Source organism: Pyricularia pennisetigena (assembly GCF_004337985.1).
Source record: "Pyricularia pennisetigena strain Br36 chromosome Unknown Pyricularia_pennisetigena_Br36_Scf_12, whole genome shotgun sequence".
Classification (NCBI taxonomy): domain Eukaryota; kingdom Fungi; phylum Ascomycota; class Sordariomycetes; order Magnaporthales; family Pyriculariaceae; genus Pyricularia; species Pyricularia pennisetigena.
The window spans coordinates 501,239-520,603 of record NW_021940924.1 but is presented as its reverse complement, the minus strand read 5'-3'; the positions used below and the strand labels follow the sequence as shown (position 1 = coordinate 520,603).

Below are 19,365 nucleotides of genomic sequence, written 5' to 3'. Positions count from 1 at the left end.
GACGAGTACTTTGCGCATTACAGCTTCATAGATTTACTTTACGTGCTAACATCTACCTACCGACACGCCCTCACTCAAATCTGCGATTCGCGACGCGTTTTCCGTGCAAGACTCGTATTCAGCGCGACCCGACGGTCGCGATCCGACCTCCTGTCCCTCTGGAGCAACCTCCGCCATACATCCAACATCGAGCTATCACCATGGCATCTACGGCCTTTCCAGTACTTGCGCCTCTAGAAACTCCCCGAGCCGCAAATGAGCGTCCCTTTCCAGTGCACTTCCGACACCCAGCGTATCCCGAAAACGCGCCTCCACTAACGTAAGAAAGTCAACAGGCACGGGTATCAATGTATATAAATCTTAAATTCTTTCACTACTATCAATGTTTCGAAGCGCGAAACAAATAGCTTTTATAATTAACACAGCCCATATACCTTGGTAGCTAAGGTTGAGGTTAATATGCGCAAGCTGTCGTTTGGCACAGTTGTATTTCGCGGGAGGGATTTTGGGGTAGCATGTACTGGGTGGGGTCGAAATAAGGTCCTGATAAACTTGAACCGGACCCGTTCCTATTGGTAACCGACCCTAAACGGCCCGCTTCAGCGCCGGGAGGAGGTTCGTCGCTGTTGAATCCCAATTACGGTGAGTCTGAACCCCAATACAAATCGGCATCACACTCGGCTTCGTCATTGGTTATATCATCCCCCCATCCACCATGGCTGGGCTCTGTGATTGGCCACTTGTTCAGTGCCAAGCGCTGCATGCTGCGTGTCTTTGTAGCCAAAGTTTAAGCGAAGATACTGTGACTGAATGCAGGCCGCACAATGACCAATTACGGCTGCAGAAAGGGCGTTGTTGAACCCCTTTGCCGCTTGAGTAGAGGAGCCTGGTTTCCCCCGCCTAATCATTGCAGATCGGCTAGGCCCCGTAACGTGCCAGGGGCTTACGAGCGCGGATAAGTGTTGGGTGCATTCTCCCGAAACTGCTACAGGTCTTGGGCCCCAAATCAATCCGTTTTCTCCACTAACCCCAAGGAACTTAGCGTTAATGTACTGGTCAGTCAAAAGGCGGGTCAAAGCAATAATAACGTAAAGAATGTTCAAGCGGGACAAGACTGACCAGTACTTTTAAACGAAGTAACTCCGTCCTGAATTTGCAATCAATCACCGTTCGATCTCAGTCCCACGAAAAATAGCTGCCACGCCAGCTCCAAGCTCCAGAGGAACAAAGTTAGGACATCCATCTTTGGCATCATCTGCCGCCACCATGACTGATGAACTGGATGTAGACGACATCCTTGATAATGTGGACCTCTTAGCTCCTCATCAAACTAGGGAAATACAAGAATTCCTTGAAGCACCTGAGCTTGAGTCGTTCAAGAAGATCCGCAACGACTTACTCCAGACGCAAGATGCCCTGGATCACAACTTCATCTGCTGGAATGCGGCATTTCTCAAGGCAGTCACTGAGGATCAGAGAAATGCAAATCCATCGAAAGAATTCGACAAGAGAGTTGCAGAGAAGAAGAATCGTCAAGATCAACTGCAGAAGAGCATTGTCACCGTCAGTAAGCAGTGGGGTAAGGAAATCGTCAAGCACTACTACTGGATTTTAGAAGGAGAGCATTACTGCAACAAACTTCGTACAATAGCACTGATGATCCCAAAGTGGTCAGAGGCTGTGGAAATCCTCAATCAATCACTTGTCGAAAGGGTTGCCATTCATGCGAGTGACAAGCGAATAAAGAAGGTGGAAGGTGCCAATTCGATTCGACTCTGGGATTTGAGGCGTATCACTAAAGCAATTAGTGGGACAAACGTGCCACCTACCAGGTAAGCAAGCCCAGCGGCAACAACAATATCGTTAACCAGCCGACAACTAACCTACTTAGATTCCAACGAAACGAATTGCCCGATGGTTACGGCCGTGACCGATTTGGGCTGATTGTCGAAGCCAGGTTTGCGAAAGATCAAGTTGCGCTACTCAAGATCAAAGCTTCGGATTTTCCTCGCGACGAAAACCGTTATCTGGTGGATCAGGATGGATCTATCGTCCTTTCGAGGCTGCTTTCAGAAGAATCGTCCTTTCCTAAGTTACAGAGCACAAGCAGCACCGAGAGAGGCAACACCGAAGCTAGTAACACCAAACCAAGCTTACGACCATCACGTCCATCATACCGCTCTCTATTTACATCGCCGTCCAGTGATGGCGGAGAGGTAGACAATACCGAAAATGCAGATGCAGACGGCACAAATATCGAAGATGGCACCGAATGCGCAGCAGACGTCATCGACGACACCAAAATGGCCGGCGCTGACGGAAGCGAAGCAAGCAACACCGAAACCGAAACAATTGCAACCGAGCAACCATTTGCATCATTGCGATCATCTTACTCACGGCCGACAACACAACAACAGTCATCACCGTATCGTTCGCCGCATACTCCCAGGCATGAGACCCCGACGGCGCCCTCAAGTAGTCATGGGACATCGGCCGTCGGCAAGTCAACACCATCATTGGGAGGACCAGACACCTTCATTTCCTCCAGCTCGTCTCCCCCAATCCACTCATCACCGACCTTGGTGGCTCCATCGTCCCCCCAGTTGGAAAGGTCCGCCCTTCTGCTTGACGAACACACACGGCTTAACGACAAGGAGATAAATGGGTATATTGGCCCCCTTGCCAGGCAGGAAGGCTTCTGTTTCCTCAACAGCCATTTCCTTAATCAGTATGAACCCGATATGCAGAAGTGGAGGGGCGAACATGGCGACCCCTTCAATTCAAACATTGTCTTGATGCCTGTCCACATCCCTGACATTGATCACTGGATCCTCCTGGCCATGTACAAGCCGTTTAGCGCCTTAACCGACAGCGAGCGAATCGTTTGTATTCTCGATTCCCTTAATTGCAAGGCATTGCACGACAAAACTTACGACAGCTGGCTTAGGTATCTGAGGGCTTGTGGATTCAAGGGTCAGGTAGAGCAACGGCAGATTACAGTTCCCCAGCAGACCAATGATTCCGACTGTGGGGTTTACGTCCTGGCATTCGCTAAACAAATCGCCGAACAAGCTATTGTGTTTGCTAAGCACGGTGATCTTAACTGGGCCATCAAACCCCTCGAGTTTCGCCGGACCCTAGCAGCCGCCACCATCGCTAGTGGGCCCGTCGACAGCAAAATTGCTGCTGCTAACAAAGCGACGGAGAACGAAGACGACATTATCATTATTGACGCAAGCGATACTCTTCACGAACCAACAATTAAGCATTGGAGCAAACGGAAATGTGACTCGCCAGCCCCTACTCAGAACACCTCTTCTTCTTCGTCACCAGCAGACCCATCCCAATCAACGGAAGGGGCTGCAGTCGAAGGAGAATGTGTTCCCTGGAGAAAACGGCGAAAGAGAATGTTGACAGAAGATACAGGAGTGGACAATGATGGGGCTATCACTGATGTGTAAGTAAAAAGAAGTATCAGCTCACAACATCAATGTTGCTGACAATCTTGCGTGGACAGTGGCGGGACGAACAACAGTTCTATTGTTACCGATATGGCGACATATAGCGACGACTCCTCAGTGATTGACTTCGAGAGCAAGATTCCCCAGGCTCCCAGCTGGTCGCCTATGTCTCCTAAACCTTCACTTAGTAAGATACCATCTTCCCAAAAAGCGCACAACAGCCAACTGACATGGTATCAAGATGTACCAAGTCACCTTCAGGTTTGCAACTCAGCCCTTGCCAACACTCCTACATTAAGCTTCCCTGAAAATTTGCTCCAGGAACACTATACCGATCCGACGATCATTAGTCCGCTTTCGCCTCTGCCTTCAATTCATCAGGCAATGTGTGGCCATTCTCCCGAGGCTGCGCTGCATGGCACAGCCACCCAAGTACAGCCATTTTCCGTCCAATCGGCGAATCTTCATACGATATGCACGATGCCGAACCTCGCCCTATCGACTAGCTCCCCGAGCCAACAAAAGAACGTATCGTCAATGGAAATTAGTTCCATTATCAATCCGCCAAACCCGCATAACCGCACACTTGGTATGAATTATCCAGTGGAAGACAAAGCCGTATCGCTCATTGATGAAAACTCCGTCTATGTTACATCCACCACCACAGATGGGTGGGGTCCAACATTTAGACAGATAAATTTCGTACTCGACTTTGAACACAACAAAGTTTTCAATGTTCCGGACACTCGCGATTTAGCGCCTGAGCCGGTGAGCCAACTGAAAATCGATCTGTCGGATTTACGTGGGAAGGGATTCTCACATTGGAACGACAACTTGGTCGCTGAACAAATCGGTATATTGAAAAAAAGCTTCTTGTGGAGCTCAGAGGGACTGGCCATCCTTTGCTCGATTCTGGGAAACGCGCGACTACAAAACGTCACAAAACAGTGGTTCAGGTCAACGCCGTGCACAATCTGGCATTGCTCGTGGTGGCATCCGACAGGGGATCACCCGGTCTATTTAAAGCGGAATACAGTTCAAAACAACGATCGGTGCTTGGTTTTACACATACTATCCCAAGACACAGTTGTACAGTATTTCACCGGTTCGCACACTGCAACGTGGCCGGAACCATGGCTGGACGGGTCACCCTCTTTTTTGAACTTGAGTAACGAGATTCAACAATACACCAAAAGCAAACAACTGTCGAGTGGATTGTAAGTACATTCGACTTTGTTTTCCGATATTCCATGTTGAGTATGCTAACAGCTTCCTTCCTACAGAACGATATTCGACCCCACGATCAATTTCGAAATCCACAGTGGTTATGCCATGACCATCATACTTGGGCCGCGAAATGAGTCGGTAGGTTGGACACGGTTGGAGGTGAAGGACGAAGCCATAAGCAAGATCCTTGAGAGAATGGAGCAGACGACTGGTATCGGCTGGAACCTGACGGAGCTTGATCAGAATGTTAATGTATTTGCAAACATATGAGGTTCGGTAGTAACATTACGTACCTTAATATTGTTCCCCTATCCCCCTACTTCCCACAACCTGTACATTTAACCCCCCCTGTGCCTCCCTTCCCATTGCATTGCGGGCACTGTGACGACATTGTATTGGTAGTGTGTAATAATCGGTAATGTATGGCAACCGGTGGATAAAAAGGAATAAGATTGAATGGGAAAGGTTAAGGACCTTGAGACAAAAGATTTGGGTGATGTAACGATGCGTTACTTAAATATCATTCCCTACGAATAAACAATGGGGCATTTGCATGGTACAACTACGAAGTAAATCCCTCAAGAAGGACATAGAATCCACCCATATACAGCCGAGGGGATCTCTGTCGTGAAGGTTAAAATGCGAACATGTGATATTCTAAAAAGTGCACTAAACCTCACTAATGCATCGCCGGTCCGCTACAGCCTAGTAGGTTAGCACCCCACCACAAAATAGACGGCACCGCAAAAGAGTCTACTTTGTTGGCACCCCCTTTCCACGAAATCGGCCTGTTTGTAGCGATAAAAAGTCGCATTGAGTAGCGGAAGAGAACTGGAATGCGTTGCAACGAATTATTATTGATTGGTGAGTGGGTGAGAGGTTCATAGAGTACCGAAAAAATCGTGTAAAGGGAGATACCATTGTGTGGTATCGTTTATTGTGTAGTGGGGGTGGTTTGTAGGGTAGGAACGTTCTCTCAGCACCATGACCCGACGAAACGCCCCCGAGGATGGCGGGGTTTGGTCGACCAACTCCTCGTTCCAGTTATCCCCCCCCCCCCCCCCCCCGCCCGCCCCCAAAGGGAACTGGCATATATTTTACGGGAAACGTCAACGCGTCGCGCCACGTTTGCGGGGTGATAGTTGAGCGCTTGTCGAGCCAGCTTTCTAAAAAAAAAAATCTTCGACTTTTAACGAAAGCGGCCTTACACTCATCTATTTCTCCCGCCTGGAGTTTCAATCGAAGTTCAAAAGTGGTGGCACTCGTGGGTGGTCCACTCACATGTCAAACACGTCAGGGGTGACAAGATGCACGCCGAAAGCGGGGTCAGTCAATTTGGTGCTTGTTCACTAACAGTCGCCCAAATGCAATGGAATTATGAGGGTATATGAGGTGCTCCTTTAATTGGATGTGAGAATTTGGCTGATGTGGACGTGGTTTCATCAGCTCGACTTTCTGATAGCTGGAAAATTGGAAATAAAGATTTACCGTGCGTTCGATTGCAATTCCTGCAGGCCTATTTTGAAAAGTTAAACCTAACGTTAGCTCTTCTTGTTGACAAAGTTATCTTTGTAAGGGTGTGTTTTGGGGTTAGGGTTATTTAGCTGATTTAGCCTGTTTTCCAATATTTACATGGTTAAAATACCGGCCTAATTGGGAATCTTCTTCTTGTTCCGCGAAGATCTTTTCCGTGAACCTATTAACGAAAGTTCTAGGAAGTCACTTCCAGCTCCAGCACGACCCGGAGGAAAGTCTTACCCCGCTTTGTTGACTAAACAGTCGCAATAAAACGTACCTCCTCAGAAACAGGTTTCTCCTTAAAGGGCACAAAAGGCCCGCCAATGATAGCATACATTCTCGTCAACTCTAAGCTAGCAAGCAATCCGATTTACGGGTTTGGAGGGGCGAATTACTGAGTCCGCCTTTTTAGGTGGGATGGGAAGGATAGGCATCCGCAACCACGTGGGGGTAGCCCAGAATCAGACGAACCGTTCCTCAGGCTACGGTCTAAAACATTAGAGATTTCAGAATAATTTCGAACAGTGAAAATATCTAATCGGTCCAATCAAGTCTTTTGTGTTTGTACCTGTTATATTTGCATTTACCCAACGGCCGTCCAAGAAAAGTTAATATATCTTTCACCCATGCATGCCTGACAGCGGTCAAGTAGTTTGTTTGCTTGGAGGTTTCCGTCCACCTGCCCTTCAGCTTCGCGACCTCTTTTGTCTTTCCCGCTCCTGTGCTCGATCGCATAATCTTCGTTCGCATGGATATCCATCACCGGTCTCCCACCACCAATCTAAATAGCAGTCTTTATCGCTCGTAATGTACGATAAACCCATCGTCGCCACCGACTGGCCTTCCTGGCGCGACACCAGACTCAAATTCCCCATCAGGGACTGTATCCAACAAGTCGGGCATGACAAATGAATCATCGAAGGGAGCTGATAGAATTTCCAGAGATTTGCCGAAAAAGCCGTGACGAGTTCCGGGTCAACAAGCTGGGCTGCAGGGAACGATCAGCGTTGTTAGGAGGAAAGGGCTGGGGTAGCCCAAAGACTTGGCGAAAATTTTGCTTTCCTCGCAATCGTACTCCGTTATATGGGTTCCTGGACATCTTCCAGAGTTTCAAGCTAGCGCTCTACCAAGGTTACCAAGGTGCAGGCACTTCAGTAAGCTGCAGGCGAGGACGCCGTACAGGTGGTGTGGTTGCATTGGGCATCACCATTGTAAGTTAACTCATTTTGAGACTTTTCTTTATCCTTCTCGAATAAAACAAGCTGCGAGAAGCAAATTGAACCAAGCTACATAGCTGCTAGATCATCCTGATTCATTCCACTTCAGCGTCAAAGGGAGTGGAACACATCCTGCCATAGCAGGGAAAGTCTCACGTGAATTGACTGAGCTCACGCGCATAGGCTCGAGGTATGGAGGTCGGAAAGAGCCGATGTATGTCGCCGTTGTACAGGTTCTCAGGGGCTGATTTTGGCGGGACACTCAGTGTGATTGAAGAGGCAAACAAAGCCAAACTCAGTTAAACTATAAAATGCTTAACGTCGAGATTGCACCTGATTCATTCCCGTTTTTCTTTGCTGTTCTTTCTGGTGACTCGCCCAGCATGCCACCAAATACACAGCTTCAATCTGTTGCAACTGGAGAGACATAACCGTCCACCTCATATCTGACGAGTAACTTGAGTCCACCAAACCAATACTCAGCAATCTTGTAATGCCCAGTGCTGCTCCTTATGCTGTTCGTAGTGTAGGCCTTTTCAAACTCGTGGCCGTGGCCCCGGAATTCGTGTGGTGCGACGTATCGCCTGACCTCGTTTTCTTCACGGGAGAACAAAGCCGTCGTGCCGACCACCTCAATGTTGATGGCGAAATCCTCAACTCTGTTGCCCCCGATGCCGGGTTCGACAAACGACAGCAATTTCCGTATATTGTTCCGGTCAGTCACAACATCAAATGATTGAAGGTCAACCAAGGGATTTGTAAGGAGCATGGAGCGAAAAAGAGGCTCGAAAGGGTTTTCGGGATGGCGGGCCAGATTCTGTGCCGTATAAAAGTAGCCCCTGTCCTTTTTCAGCCGGGTGGGCCCGGTAGGTGGTGACCATTTGGCGGGGCTACCCGGAACGGTTATGGTTGATGTGGGACATTCGATCCAGTTGTAAGAGGCGAGGTGATTAAACTTAGTGATGCCAGCATTAAAAGGTAGGGCCAGTGTTTCGAGGCTTGAGAAAGGGATGTTAGCAAGTAAGGCCATTATTGGAGTGTATTAGTCAAATCAAGTTGAATTTATGTCCCATTTATTAAACAATACCCTGAGGGGTAGTTTTTTTTATCAGGCTCTTTTCGCTGTAAATTCACTACCTTTGTGCTTACTCTCCAATCACAGGTGCAATGATCGCTGCCACCGTGTGCATGTAATGTAAAATAGGCCCCCCTAACTAAAGGGCCCCATGTATTGGAATGTTTAATGGCGGTGGCAAATGTTTGCCAAACGCTTGCGCCTTGACAGATGCTGCTACCATAATGTAATGGTTATGCAATACAGCCCCAGCATGTTATTAGGTTGTTTTAAACCAATTATCCTATTTTAAAAACCGTCCATTTCCAGCGTGATAGGTTTTTAATTATGTAAAAGGCCCCCCATTTCCGTAATACGTTATTTATGGGGCGTTAAAACGCGGGGTTTAACGTCATATAATGATGCTGGCGTGATGAAATGGATTTTATGCACTGGATAAGTGTTGGTAAAATGCGGCTGGTCTACTTTAAAGCGTCGAATTTATCACGAACCATCTGCAATCCTTAATAAAATGGTCTGTGACGTATTGGAGGATCGGCGTGAGGCGAATCTGTCCACAAGTAAGTGTCATAGTTTAAAGCCCTGACCAGAGAAAACGGTATAAATTAGGTGTTTGCAATCAAAAGATTAGTGATCAGAGATAGTTGTCAAGAAAAGCTTTAGTGCATTACAGGCTATTGATCGTTTTAAATGTATGGGCAAAGCAAACATACTGATAGAAGTGACAGAACGTGCAGCAGCAAGGAAATACCTGAATCAAGTATCGAGTGCCCAGACAATGAGACATCTTTTTCCACATTTTCATGCAGATGATAGGAGACAGTGGGCGACGAGGGGGGCTTATGCCCCCTAAATCAAACTGGTGGGCATGAACATCATTTCCTTTAAAGCAATGGTTGGCTGTTATTATGCAGTTAGTAAGAGAGTTCAGTGGTGGCACTGGGTGAAGGGGATGGCCTTCCCAGCAACATAGTCTCCCATCAAACTACCCACTGGAGCGTGTATGGTACTGCTTCCAAAGAGTTTCTCAGACACCCGTCACATTCATGGAGGCCCCTGAAATTGCAGTGCTCTCTGTTCTGTGAAATCCGCTCGTTATCGTAGTTGATTATCGCCTGATGCTTCCTTTGTCGATCGCCCTTGGCAATTCACCAATATCCGGTAAGTAATTTCATTTCCGTGGCATCAAGGACAAATAATCCAGAGGAAAAACGCATGCAACAACGCACCAAAGGCTGCATTACCAGCTTCCCCCCAGCCGCCAAGATTATCACACTGTGACGGCTCCGCTCACTCTCGTCGTGTTCAGTTCATCACAGTGGGATTTGCTTGCGGAGTATATGAAGCTATCCTATGGATATTGGGAGGGGGGATGCTGTGCACAGGGACTCGTGCATACAATTAACGGGCCAGATGCTTAATGTCCTATTCAACACGTGAAAATGTAAATTGCTTTGGCTTGGCACGAATAACTCTCTTTGTCAAGGTAGCAGGGACGCATGTCCAGTTTCTGATTCGTCTGCGCGGGCGAACTCTAGGAAAGCCGGGATCTTACCAAATTCTGCGCTGCGCCAACACAGCGACCCGGATCCTTTGCTAGGACAATACTTTTGCCGCCCTCTCACTATCCATGCTGGTGCCTTAGTAGTAGGACGTAGTGTTGCTCGGAACGGCCCATCATCCCGAGAATATTAAATAACAGCCATAGATCTCCGACGGTGGTGAAACTTCGCATGATACAACAACTGTCGACTTCTCTGTCATCATACTTTTGGTTAGTCCCCAACACGAATATGATTCGTCGTGCGCCATCGCCAAAGAAACCGTTACCAGCGCGGTCTATCCTTAACAAAGATAAGCAGCCGGAGAACGCAATTGATGACAACGAAAAAGACCAGCGAGAGCCCGACAGCCGAGGTGAAGCTGGAAAACCCAAAAGAAATCACAAATTCGAAGAATTCGACCCCACACCTTCAGTGCGAGTTGTTGGGTTCACCACGGGATCGCATGAGACCCCGTCCTCCAAGTTCAACCGGCAAAGAGCTCCAGCGCAGAGCAGTAAGTCTCGATTGCATATGTATTCCTTTTGTGAGTGAGCCTTTTAGACTAAGCCATCCGTATCATAGGTTGTCTTCCACAAGATCTTGCTCGTAAACCGATCGCAGAGTACTGGGGCTGGAATTTGCGGTAATCAAACGACGGCGGCAAAGCAGCTCGAGTGACGACTTTCTACCGCTACAGACTACGAGCCCATGCCAGTCGCGGCCGGCGGCGCAGTTCCCAAATGTGAAAACCCCGCCGCAGCCAGCTGCAATTTAAAGTTGTTCAGTCTGCCTCACCAACTGTGGCAAAAATATGTCCAGCATCACCTACCTGAGAACTACGGGTCCAATAGACCTTGGGGCAGGCGTGTCTAGGTAAAGTTGCAGTTGGAAAACTATCGGTCCAGAGGTGGTGTTTATTTCGTAGATAGAACGACTTTTTACCAATAATGTAGTGAGCCATGCGAAGCATGACCGCCGATAAATCAGCAAGCTTTGTATAAGCACTCATCGCGATTGACGCCAACGCCCTCCGGGTCGACCTTGAATCTGCCCAAATGCTAGAAACCTTTTCTGGTCCTCGTCACCTGCTATCACTCTTCATGTAGGCATCACTAAAGCTAGCAAGCAGGGCCCTTCCTTTTTGAGCTAATTCACCTTACCTGCTTGAAAGCATTTGCAGCATAAACTAAATTGATTTCGAATGTACAGAAAACCGTGGCTCTCCCCAGCATCTTGCATACTCAAGGCAGCTTCGGGTAAAAACCTGTACCAGCCTCTCGCCCGTGCTAGCTATCAGTGGCAACAGAGGTACAGCACCGTCAGCGGCATCCGATCCGAGCTTCGGAAGGCAGCCCGAGAGGCCAGCGCGCGATGTTGGCAGGCCAGGAAAACGTCAGATGCATATGACCGGTGGAAGTTGGAATACGACCCAACGAAGGAATCAAACGAACTCAGGCTACCTCGGCGCACTCTGGGGCATTACCTAGCTATGCGGACAGTACACGGGGACTTCCGAAGTTACCACCACCGGTTTGCTCACCAGGGCGCAAAACGCGATCCGTTTCGTACGATAACTCCACGGCACCAAACCATTCGGTCCACTGCCCAAACAGTGTTCAACTATGGAAAAAATGGCCCAACGGCCCGACTCAGTGGCCAAATACGCAAACCAGACAAAAGTACCTATACAAGACTTTGGGGAACCCGCGGGCCACGGCAGAAGGCGCCGTAGACTGGTCATACCTCTCCAGGAATATAAGTTGCAGGGCCACAGCAGGCACCCGCCTCCATATCGCCCCGGGCCCGGCCCGTGACGATGGATCCGCTATATAGACTCATATAGACTTATATAGCGCGCCGTGATGCTCCACGTGCGGGGGTGCTAAAGTGGAGTTAGCGCTAACGTTGGGTACCCCCTAACCGCACCCCCCTAACAACCGCACCCCAAAAATAACAACACTTTTATTTTTACTCTCGAACTTCTATTATAGATATCTCTATGAATTTTCTGCTTTTTGCATCACTTTTTTCTAACTTATCTTCTTTACTTTTCAAAATGAAAGAATATACCGAAAGTCAGCTTATTTCCGCTATTAACGACGTTAAAAATGGCGAATCAATTACAAAATCCTCCCGAAAATGGGGTATACCTATGAGCACCCTTCGTGGTCGTCTTAACGGCGCCAAATCTAAAAAACAAACAAAACAACTATTCCAAAAGCTTTCACCGGAACAGGAAAATCATTTAGCGGATTGGGTGCTTGCCCAGGCCGATTTAGGCCTTCCACCAACGCAATAAAAATTACGCTTTTTTGCGGAACGGATTTTTCAGGCCGCCGGAGAAACACAGGGCCTTGGAAAACGTTGGATAACCCGTTTTTTGGCTCGTTATCCAATCCTTAAGACCCAAAGGCCCCGTCGAATAGAAAACGCCCGGGTTAATGGCGCTACAACGGAGGTAATTAAATCTTGGTGGTGTTATATTACGAACCCGGTTATCAACGCTATCAAACCGGAAAACCGTTGGAATATGGACGAAACCGGTATAATGGAAGGCAAAGGATCTAATGGCCTGGTGTTAGGGCTTAACGGAATCCGGCTATTACAGCGAAAAGAGCCCGGAACGCGGGGTTGGACGAGCATAATCGAATGTATATCGGCTACGGGGGTTACTATACCTCCCCTCGTTATATTCAAAGGAAAAAGCGTACAGCAACAATGGTTTCCAACAGATTTGGATCTTTTCGATAACTGGCAATTTCATGCAACCGAAAACGGCTGGACAAATAACGAAACAGCTATCGAATGGTTAAAGAAGGTGTTTATTCCGCATACCCAACCTGCTACCCCTGAAAAGCGGTTATTGGTTTTCGACGGCCATGGATCACACGTTACGGACAATTTTATGCTTCTTTGCCTCCAAAATAACATTCAACTCTTATATTTACCCCCTCATTCGTCGCACGTTCTTCAACCATTGGATTTATCGGTTTTTGGGCCGTTAAAAGAGGCTTATCGACGTCAACTCGGATTTATTAGCCAATTTTGCTGTTCGACGGTTATTGGAAAACGAAATTTCCTACTTTGCTATCGAAAAGCCAGATCCAAAGCATTTTCAGCAAAAGTCATCCAATCCGGGTGGCGCACGACAGGGTTATGGCCGGTGAACTTGGCTAAACCACTTTTAAGCCCTTTTTTGTTGGAAAATAGCAATATCAACATCAAAAAAGTAAAAATAACGGTTTACAAAGGGATAAAACACCGGAAAGCCCAACTCAAAAAATTAACGACCCGTCTTTACTTGTTTGGAAAACCCCTAAAACGACCCGAGATATCCGACTTCAGCTGCAACAATTTTCCCGGTCTAGCAGAAACAACGCCACTTCACGGCTTTTGTTTGCAAAAGTCCAAAAAAGCTTCGAAGCCAAAGATACCCTTTTGGCTAGCGCCCAGCAAAAAATCAGTTTATTGGAAGCACAACTAGAGGCAATACGGCCGGCTAAAAGGAGGAGGGTGGTTCCGGATCCAAACGAGCTTTTGGTTAGCAAAAAGAACATTATTGGATTGCAAGAAAATGATATAGAGATTTTGGAAGTTCCTAATGATGGAGAGGAGGTTAGTGAACCGGGAGAGCTTGAAGATAACTGTATTTTTGTGCGTTCATAGTTTTATTTTTAAATCGATTTCCGAAACGCGGAATTTTGTTGTTAGATTTTTGGGGGTGCGGTTGTTAGGGGGGTGCGGTTAAGGGGTACCCAACGTTAATGAAAAGGGTCCAGCTGCCGCCACGAAGCCAAAAAGGACGTGGTCGACCCGTTGAAGCATTTTAAAGAAGTTCTCCAGTTTTTGGAAAGCACAGATACGATTGTCCTTTCACGGCTGGGGCATCTAAACATACTTTATTACACCATTGTCAAACTGACGTTTCTGCTTGCGATAGCTGACTTGAAGGGCCCAGGCGGTGGCGAGCCCATAACGCCAGCAATTTCGCATGTCGAGGCATCTTTTCCTTGGTATCTACTTTGTTTGTGCTTGAACTCTTTTGCAGCGGGCTTTGAAACTCCCGGTAAATACGAAACGAGCGAGGTTCCCGTACGGCCGAGAGGAGGCCGCTCCCCGAGGACTGGGCGATGCGCGGGCTTGTGTGGGCAGAGATGGCTTTCCCGGACAACTATGTCACCGTCAATGAAAGCATGGGGGAGGGTGAGAAGACGTTTGAGACGCCGTCGATGGGAAAGCAGCGTCGTGAGAGGTGTCTGTGGCTTGTGTACCAGATCGCCCAGATTGGGACGTCGGGAGATGCCGACAACAAGGGCACAGAGGGTCGTTGGATCACGTACGATCCCGACAGAAAGAAGTTTCGTCCGGCCGCCAAGTTCGTGTCAGACGTTAAAATACGGCCTCCAGTTGCCAAGGCGACGTTTCTGGATGATGAGGACGTCCTCCCAGAGGCGGAGCTCGCGAGCATCAGATCGGGGCCAGAAAGTACACTTGGAGCAGTTTCAGTGCAAGAGAAAAAGAGCGACAAGCCGATCATTGTTCATTCTTCCGACAAAATTCAAGATAGCAATAGTTAGGATTGGGGTTTCTAAATGGTGGTTGTGCCAATGTGTCGCCTCTCGATAGAATTCGGAGTTCCGCTGCTCGAGGGCGGTATGCGAGGTGACTCTCACATCTTCAAAGTATTTGTCAAAGGAAGGGTGTGTGAAGTCAAGCACTGGCTTTGTAGGAAAAGTTGCAGCAGTAACTTGCTTGTGGGTCACTCCAGACCATCGCGATGAGAGTTGATGAGGCATGTCCTTCATGGCTGACGAGCAATCGACTCGAGATTTTGGACAGGCATTCGCAGTTAAACATACGTTCTTGTTGCAGAAGATAGATCACATGATTACATGGGCTTAGTCAGCGCTCAGCGCTGGATAAAAGCCGCCCAGTGCTCTTTAGGCTATATAGCGCAACGTAGACCAATACATGGCTCTCCTACCGATTCATGCAGACCCCACGCGTACGTTGTGTGCGTCAGTTCTTACGACCCTCAAATTGGTTAGCGGCTTCGCAGGCGCTAGGCTTCCCCGCATTGGCTGACATGACGGGGCACCGTGAGGGGCACGAATTTTCGGGTAATATTTGACCCCGCACTAAAGTACCCAGTATCCATTAATTTCCGGCACAAAACCAACCGGTCTCTCCCTCAAGTTTCGTGGATTGGAATAGGATGGCGGGCCAGCCCTCCCGAGCGACTGATCCTGAAAATACGGCGGTCCAACTGCCCACCCGTTCAATCGGTGCTCTTGAGCCACATGTGTATTGACCTTGCTACGAAGATCATCTCCTGCTGAGTAAACCTTCGGGCTCGGCTCTTTGTTAAACTCCACTAGGACCATGGGTATGTCGGGAACTTTCTCGTGAGCCGTTGCCCAGTCGTATGACACGTTGTTAAGGTCAAATACAAAAATCGCCATGCGTGGGATTTTTTGAACAGCCAAGAGCTGGAGTTGAGCCTGCCCGCGAGGGGATGAAAAGTTCAGATCCTTGGTAATTGCTTGGTAGGCCGTCGTGACCACTTCGACCCATTTATGCTTAGCTTGATATACCCCTTCACAATCGCCAATAACACTTTTATGAAGTGCAGATGACTCCCTGAGGAACACGACAACGCGAAGAGACTAGAAAAGACGTGGTTTGTTAGACAAAACATTAGCAAGGAAATGCTAAACTGACCTCGTCGATGGCGGCGCGCTGCTCAAATGGATAAGACATTGTTTGCAATTCAGGAAAAATGTAGAGTTGTGTACAAGAGTTGGCTATTCGGGGGGAATGTGGTAGCAACAGGTGACCAAAATCTTCTTGTCAGATTTACGCTATCCAGGAACGAAGGCCGTGAGGAAAGATGCGAAGATTCTGTAATAGAAATATCGACAAACAGCCTGGTAGTAAACAACAAGCGGACGGTAGCCACAATCACGTGATTGCTGCTGCCCTTTTTTTCTCTCTTCATGTGACAAGTGCTTACGAGGCTTCCTGGAAAGCGGTCTGCAATTCTTCTGATTGACCGAAGTAAAGCAAAGCAAAAGAAGATTGGAGCGTGTCAATCGGTCACCGAGCAGCCTAAACTAACAGCCCCGCAAGCCGGTTTTTAGCTTGCCTTCTCTAGAGCCGAAACAATGAGCTATAATTCGTCCGGTAATGAGTCCTGTCTGCCGCCAGGCTGGGTCAATTGAAAAACTAACTCAAAATCACGCAACAGGTAAAACAGGGCTAGGACTAAGACAACCACTCCATTAGTGACGTTTTTATGCGCTAGCTGAAATCTTTCCTGGGCCCAATGATGCCCTGTACTAGGCATTCAAGATGCTTTGACCCATTTTGACTCAATCACTAACAGGCGTAGGGAACGCGCACGGTCCGCATTTCCCTCCAGTAGCTGTTTCTTGAACAACAGCCGTAGGGTCATTGATTGCACACTCTGTATTCTCAGCAATTGCTTGGTCGCATTTTTCTATGCATTCCTCCGAAATGACTACGGCCTCGCAGTTCTCACAGAGCGTCTGCTTCCATTTACACATCTAAAACATGTTAGCGCCCTTCATCTGACCCTTGAGTCTTCAATGCCGTGATCCTTACCTTGATGCCCTTTTCGGTAGGTTTGTGTCAAGAGAAGCGTCGGAAAGTCGAGAACGGGGAAGTTTGGGATTGGAGATCGCCAGCGGGCAGTATAAGAGGCAGTTTAGTAAGATTCGATAGCTTCAGCTACGACAAGGATTTGAGGCTTGTGGGCCTCTATGAAAATGGGTTTCAAGGCAATACTCTAGGATAGGGCTGGATGCCTGAGTTCAGATCAAAATTGATAGTACAGAGCGAATGATGACGATAATGATTGAAGGAGAATCATAAAACCAAGTCAGAGTGTTGAGCTCGCCAGAGTAGGAATTATATAGCTTTAGAAAAGCGAACTGGGCACTCGTTGTTTGCGAGTTGACCAAGCTTTTCTATTTGGTACCATGCATACGTTTGTGCCTTTTACGGGATGCTCATTAGTCCACCCAGTATTGCTGCGTAGAGGCAAAGTCCACCAAAGCTAGCAAAATCGGGAAGGTGCGGAGGAACAACAACGGGTGGCAGAAATATTGTGCGTGGCTCCTGATCTCTGCATGAACAGAAAGCAGAATCGGGACTATAATTTCGGGGAGGCCGAGACAAACACTCAGGAATACATCCGGCCTCTCCTTGGTCTTGAGTTCAATCAGCCGCGAGAGCCAAGAGCGGGTCTTGGAATCGCTCAGGCCAGATAGGGTCGGCGCTGGCTGCCTTTTGTTTACTATGGTTCGCCAACGCTGGCGTGCAAGGGTTGGGTTCATTTGAAAAGTATCGCGGCGCTGGGGTATGAACTGGGTTAACATTTGTTGTAACTCTACAGCGCGCTAACAAAGAAGTTCAATGCATACCCGTCCAGTGCATGGCCTCCTTTTGTCAGCCTATACCCCATTTATAAACCAGCTAGGGTGTAAAATCTTGTAAAGTGCAGATTTGCATGTTGAGTGCCGGAATGCTACCCCAATTCAACAAACCCGACACACAACATACTCCTTAAGAAACCTACCTGACTGAAGAAGACCAGTGTAACAGCCTTTGTTATCTCGCATCTCTTTGTCTGAGAACCCAGTCGTTGCACCTATGCACTATTTACTTCAAATTCAAGTTTCTAGACATAATCGTTGAGGCATTGCCTGTTGAGCCTCATGCCACTTGTCATTTGGCTGAAGTGCACTTATTCATTGATGCTGTGCTTAGCCTGGCAGATTTCCAGTATGCTCACCACTTCATAACAATCTGAAATAAAGCTCTGCCCATCACACCTCTGTGATGATGTGCCTAATTTAGGGATGTAGACAGGGGAAACATCAACAATTTTTTGACGGGCTCGCTCCTATTGGCCTTTACCTCCACGGATGGATTGGGATAGTATTCCGGCAATCAACAAGGATATGTTTGCGTCGAACTGCACCTTGCAACAGTATTTACCCTAGCTGCTTAAAAATGCGGTGAAGGTTGAAAAAAGGAGGGTATGCAGTCTCTCAGGGGTGTTGCCACTAGTTACCTTCGAGCGCCATGTAAATGGGCGCAAGAACATAATGATTATCCAAGCCTGCAACAAGCTTTTGGTAGCAAGCTGCAGACGTACGACAATTTCCAATTCAACTCCATACCCCCCCTCTATTTGATCACATATCGATTGAAACAAACGCCTCTCGGACAATAACCTGTTTGGAGCAAAGAGATTCCCGCGGCAAGCAGCACCCTAGCAACTTGTAAGCGAGAACGTATTCTGTCATTGCCTGTCTCATCACCTTGAAATCCTTAACAGTGGAACTCTTTGGGCTCGTCGAAAAGCTCATGCTTTCCGAGCCATGCATGCGGACTGTACTTTTGGCAGATCCAGCTCTGCTAAAAGAAAAGCCCGATATAGGATCCTAACGCCCCACTACTCTATCCTGTTCCAATTATGATTCACATTGCCCCCGGCACAAGCAACACGGTTGCCCTTTGCGCCCTGTCTCGCAGTAAACTTGTAATTATGCCTCGCTCTAATCGGCATGCCTGCTTCCTGCCAATACTAACTAACCTTATTTGCCATCAGTTTGCCTCGTTCGCCTTATGGTACTGGCTGGGTGCCTGTTGTGGATGGTTCGCAAGGCAAAGATGCGATATGGAAGGCGCAAGGTCCCCACAAAGTGTCTCGATAGTGTCAAGGTGGGACACACATTCAACACGCTGTCGAAACAGATCCAATATGTACTCCAATTAGAATCAATGGAATTACTGACCAACGGTTTGACGAATTCCGGCGCCGAGTCCGCAGCAGTTACGGATCATGTACGTTGTCACGTCGAATCTAACGATCCAAGGCGATTGTGGCCCAGCGCGCCGCTGCGCAAAATCGCCAAGGCCAAGGTCATGGTGATTTAATTGCTGTTTCACAGACGGCAAGGGTCGCGTGGCTCCCAACAGTTGGGATTCTTGTTACCACTTGGTACTGCTGGCTGATGCTCGCTTAATTTTATTTAGTTCTCATCCAACCAAATGAACAGGCATGTGGTTTACTAGATGTAACTTCGGTATTCTAATAATCATCCTGATATCTCGTCCTCCGATGGGCTATCCGGCTGTTGCTGCTCAACCTTCCGACGTTTTCGACTCGCGCTGGCCACGTCTATTCCCCGTTGAGTTCTGCTGCAAGTTCCTGTTTTTGTTCCGAGCTTGGTCTCAAGATTGAAAACTCGCGATTTTAAAGCAGTCCATTCGGCCTGTGAGGGACAGCCACA

At 48.0% G+C, this 19,365-nt stretch overlaps 2 protein-coding genes across 2 annotated transcripts; both read left to right on the top strand.

Annotated features, from left to right (window-relative positions):
- Positions 1-1,266: 1,266 nt before the first annotated feature.
- PpBr36_11015 (uncharacterized protein) lies at positions 1,267-6,604 on the top strand (the record flags this gene model as incomplete). Its single annotated transcript, XM_029898121.1, has 6 exons — positions 1,267-1,832; positions 1,892-3,457; positions 3,713-4,678; positions 4,745-4,940; positions 5,770-5,980; positions 6,498-6,604. The coding sequence occupies 6 exons, from the start codon at positions 1,267-1,269 to the stop codon at positions 6,602-6,604; spliced, it is 3,612 nt and encodes a 1,203-aa protein (XP_029743523.1).
- Positions 6,605-13,885: 7,281 nt separating this feature from the next.
- Positions 13,886-14,619, top strand: PpBr36_11014 (uncharacterized protein; the record flags this gene model as incomplete). Its single annotated transcript, XM_029898120.1, has 2 exons — positions 13,886-14,108; positions 14,129-14,619. Coding segments are annotated over 2 exons (714 nt in total), but the record flags the coding sequence as incomplete, so codon positions are not given.
- Between the last annotated feature and the right edge of the window lie 4,746 nt (positions 14,620-19,365).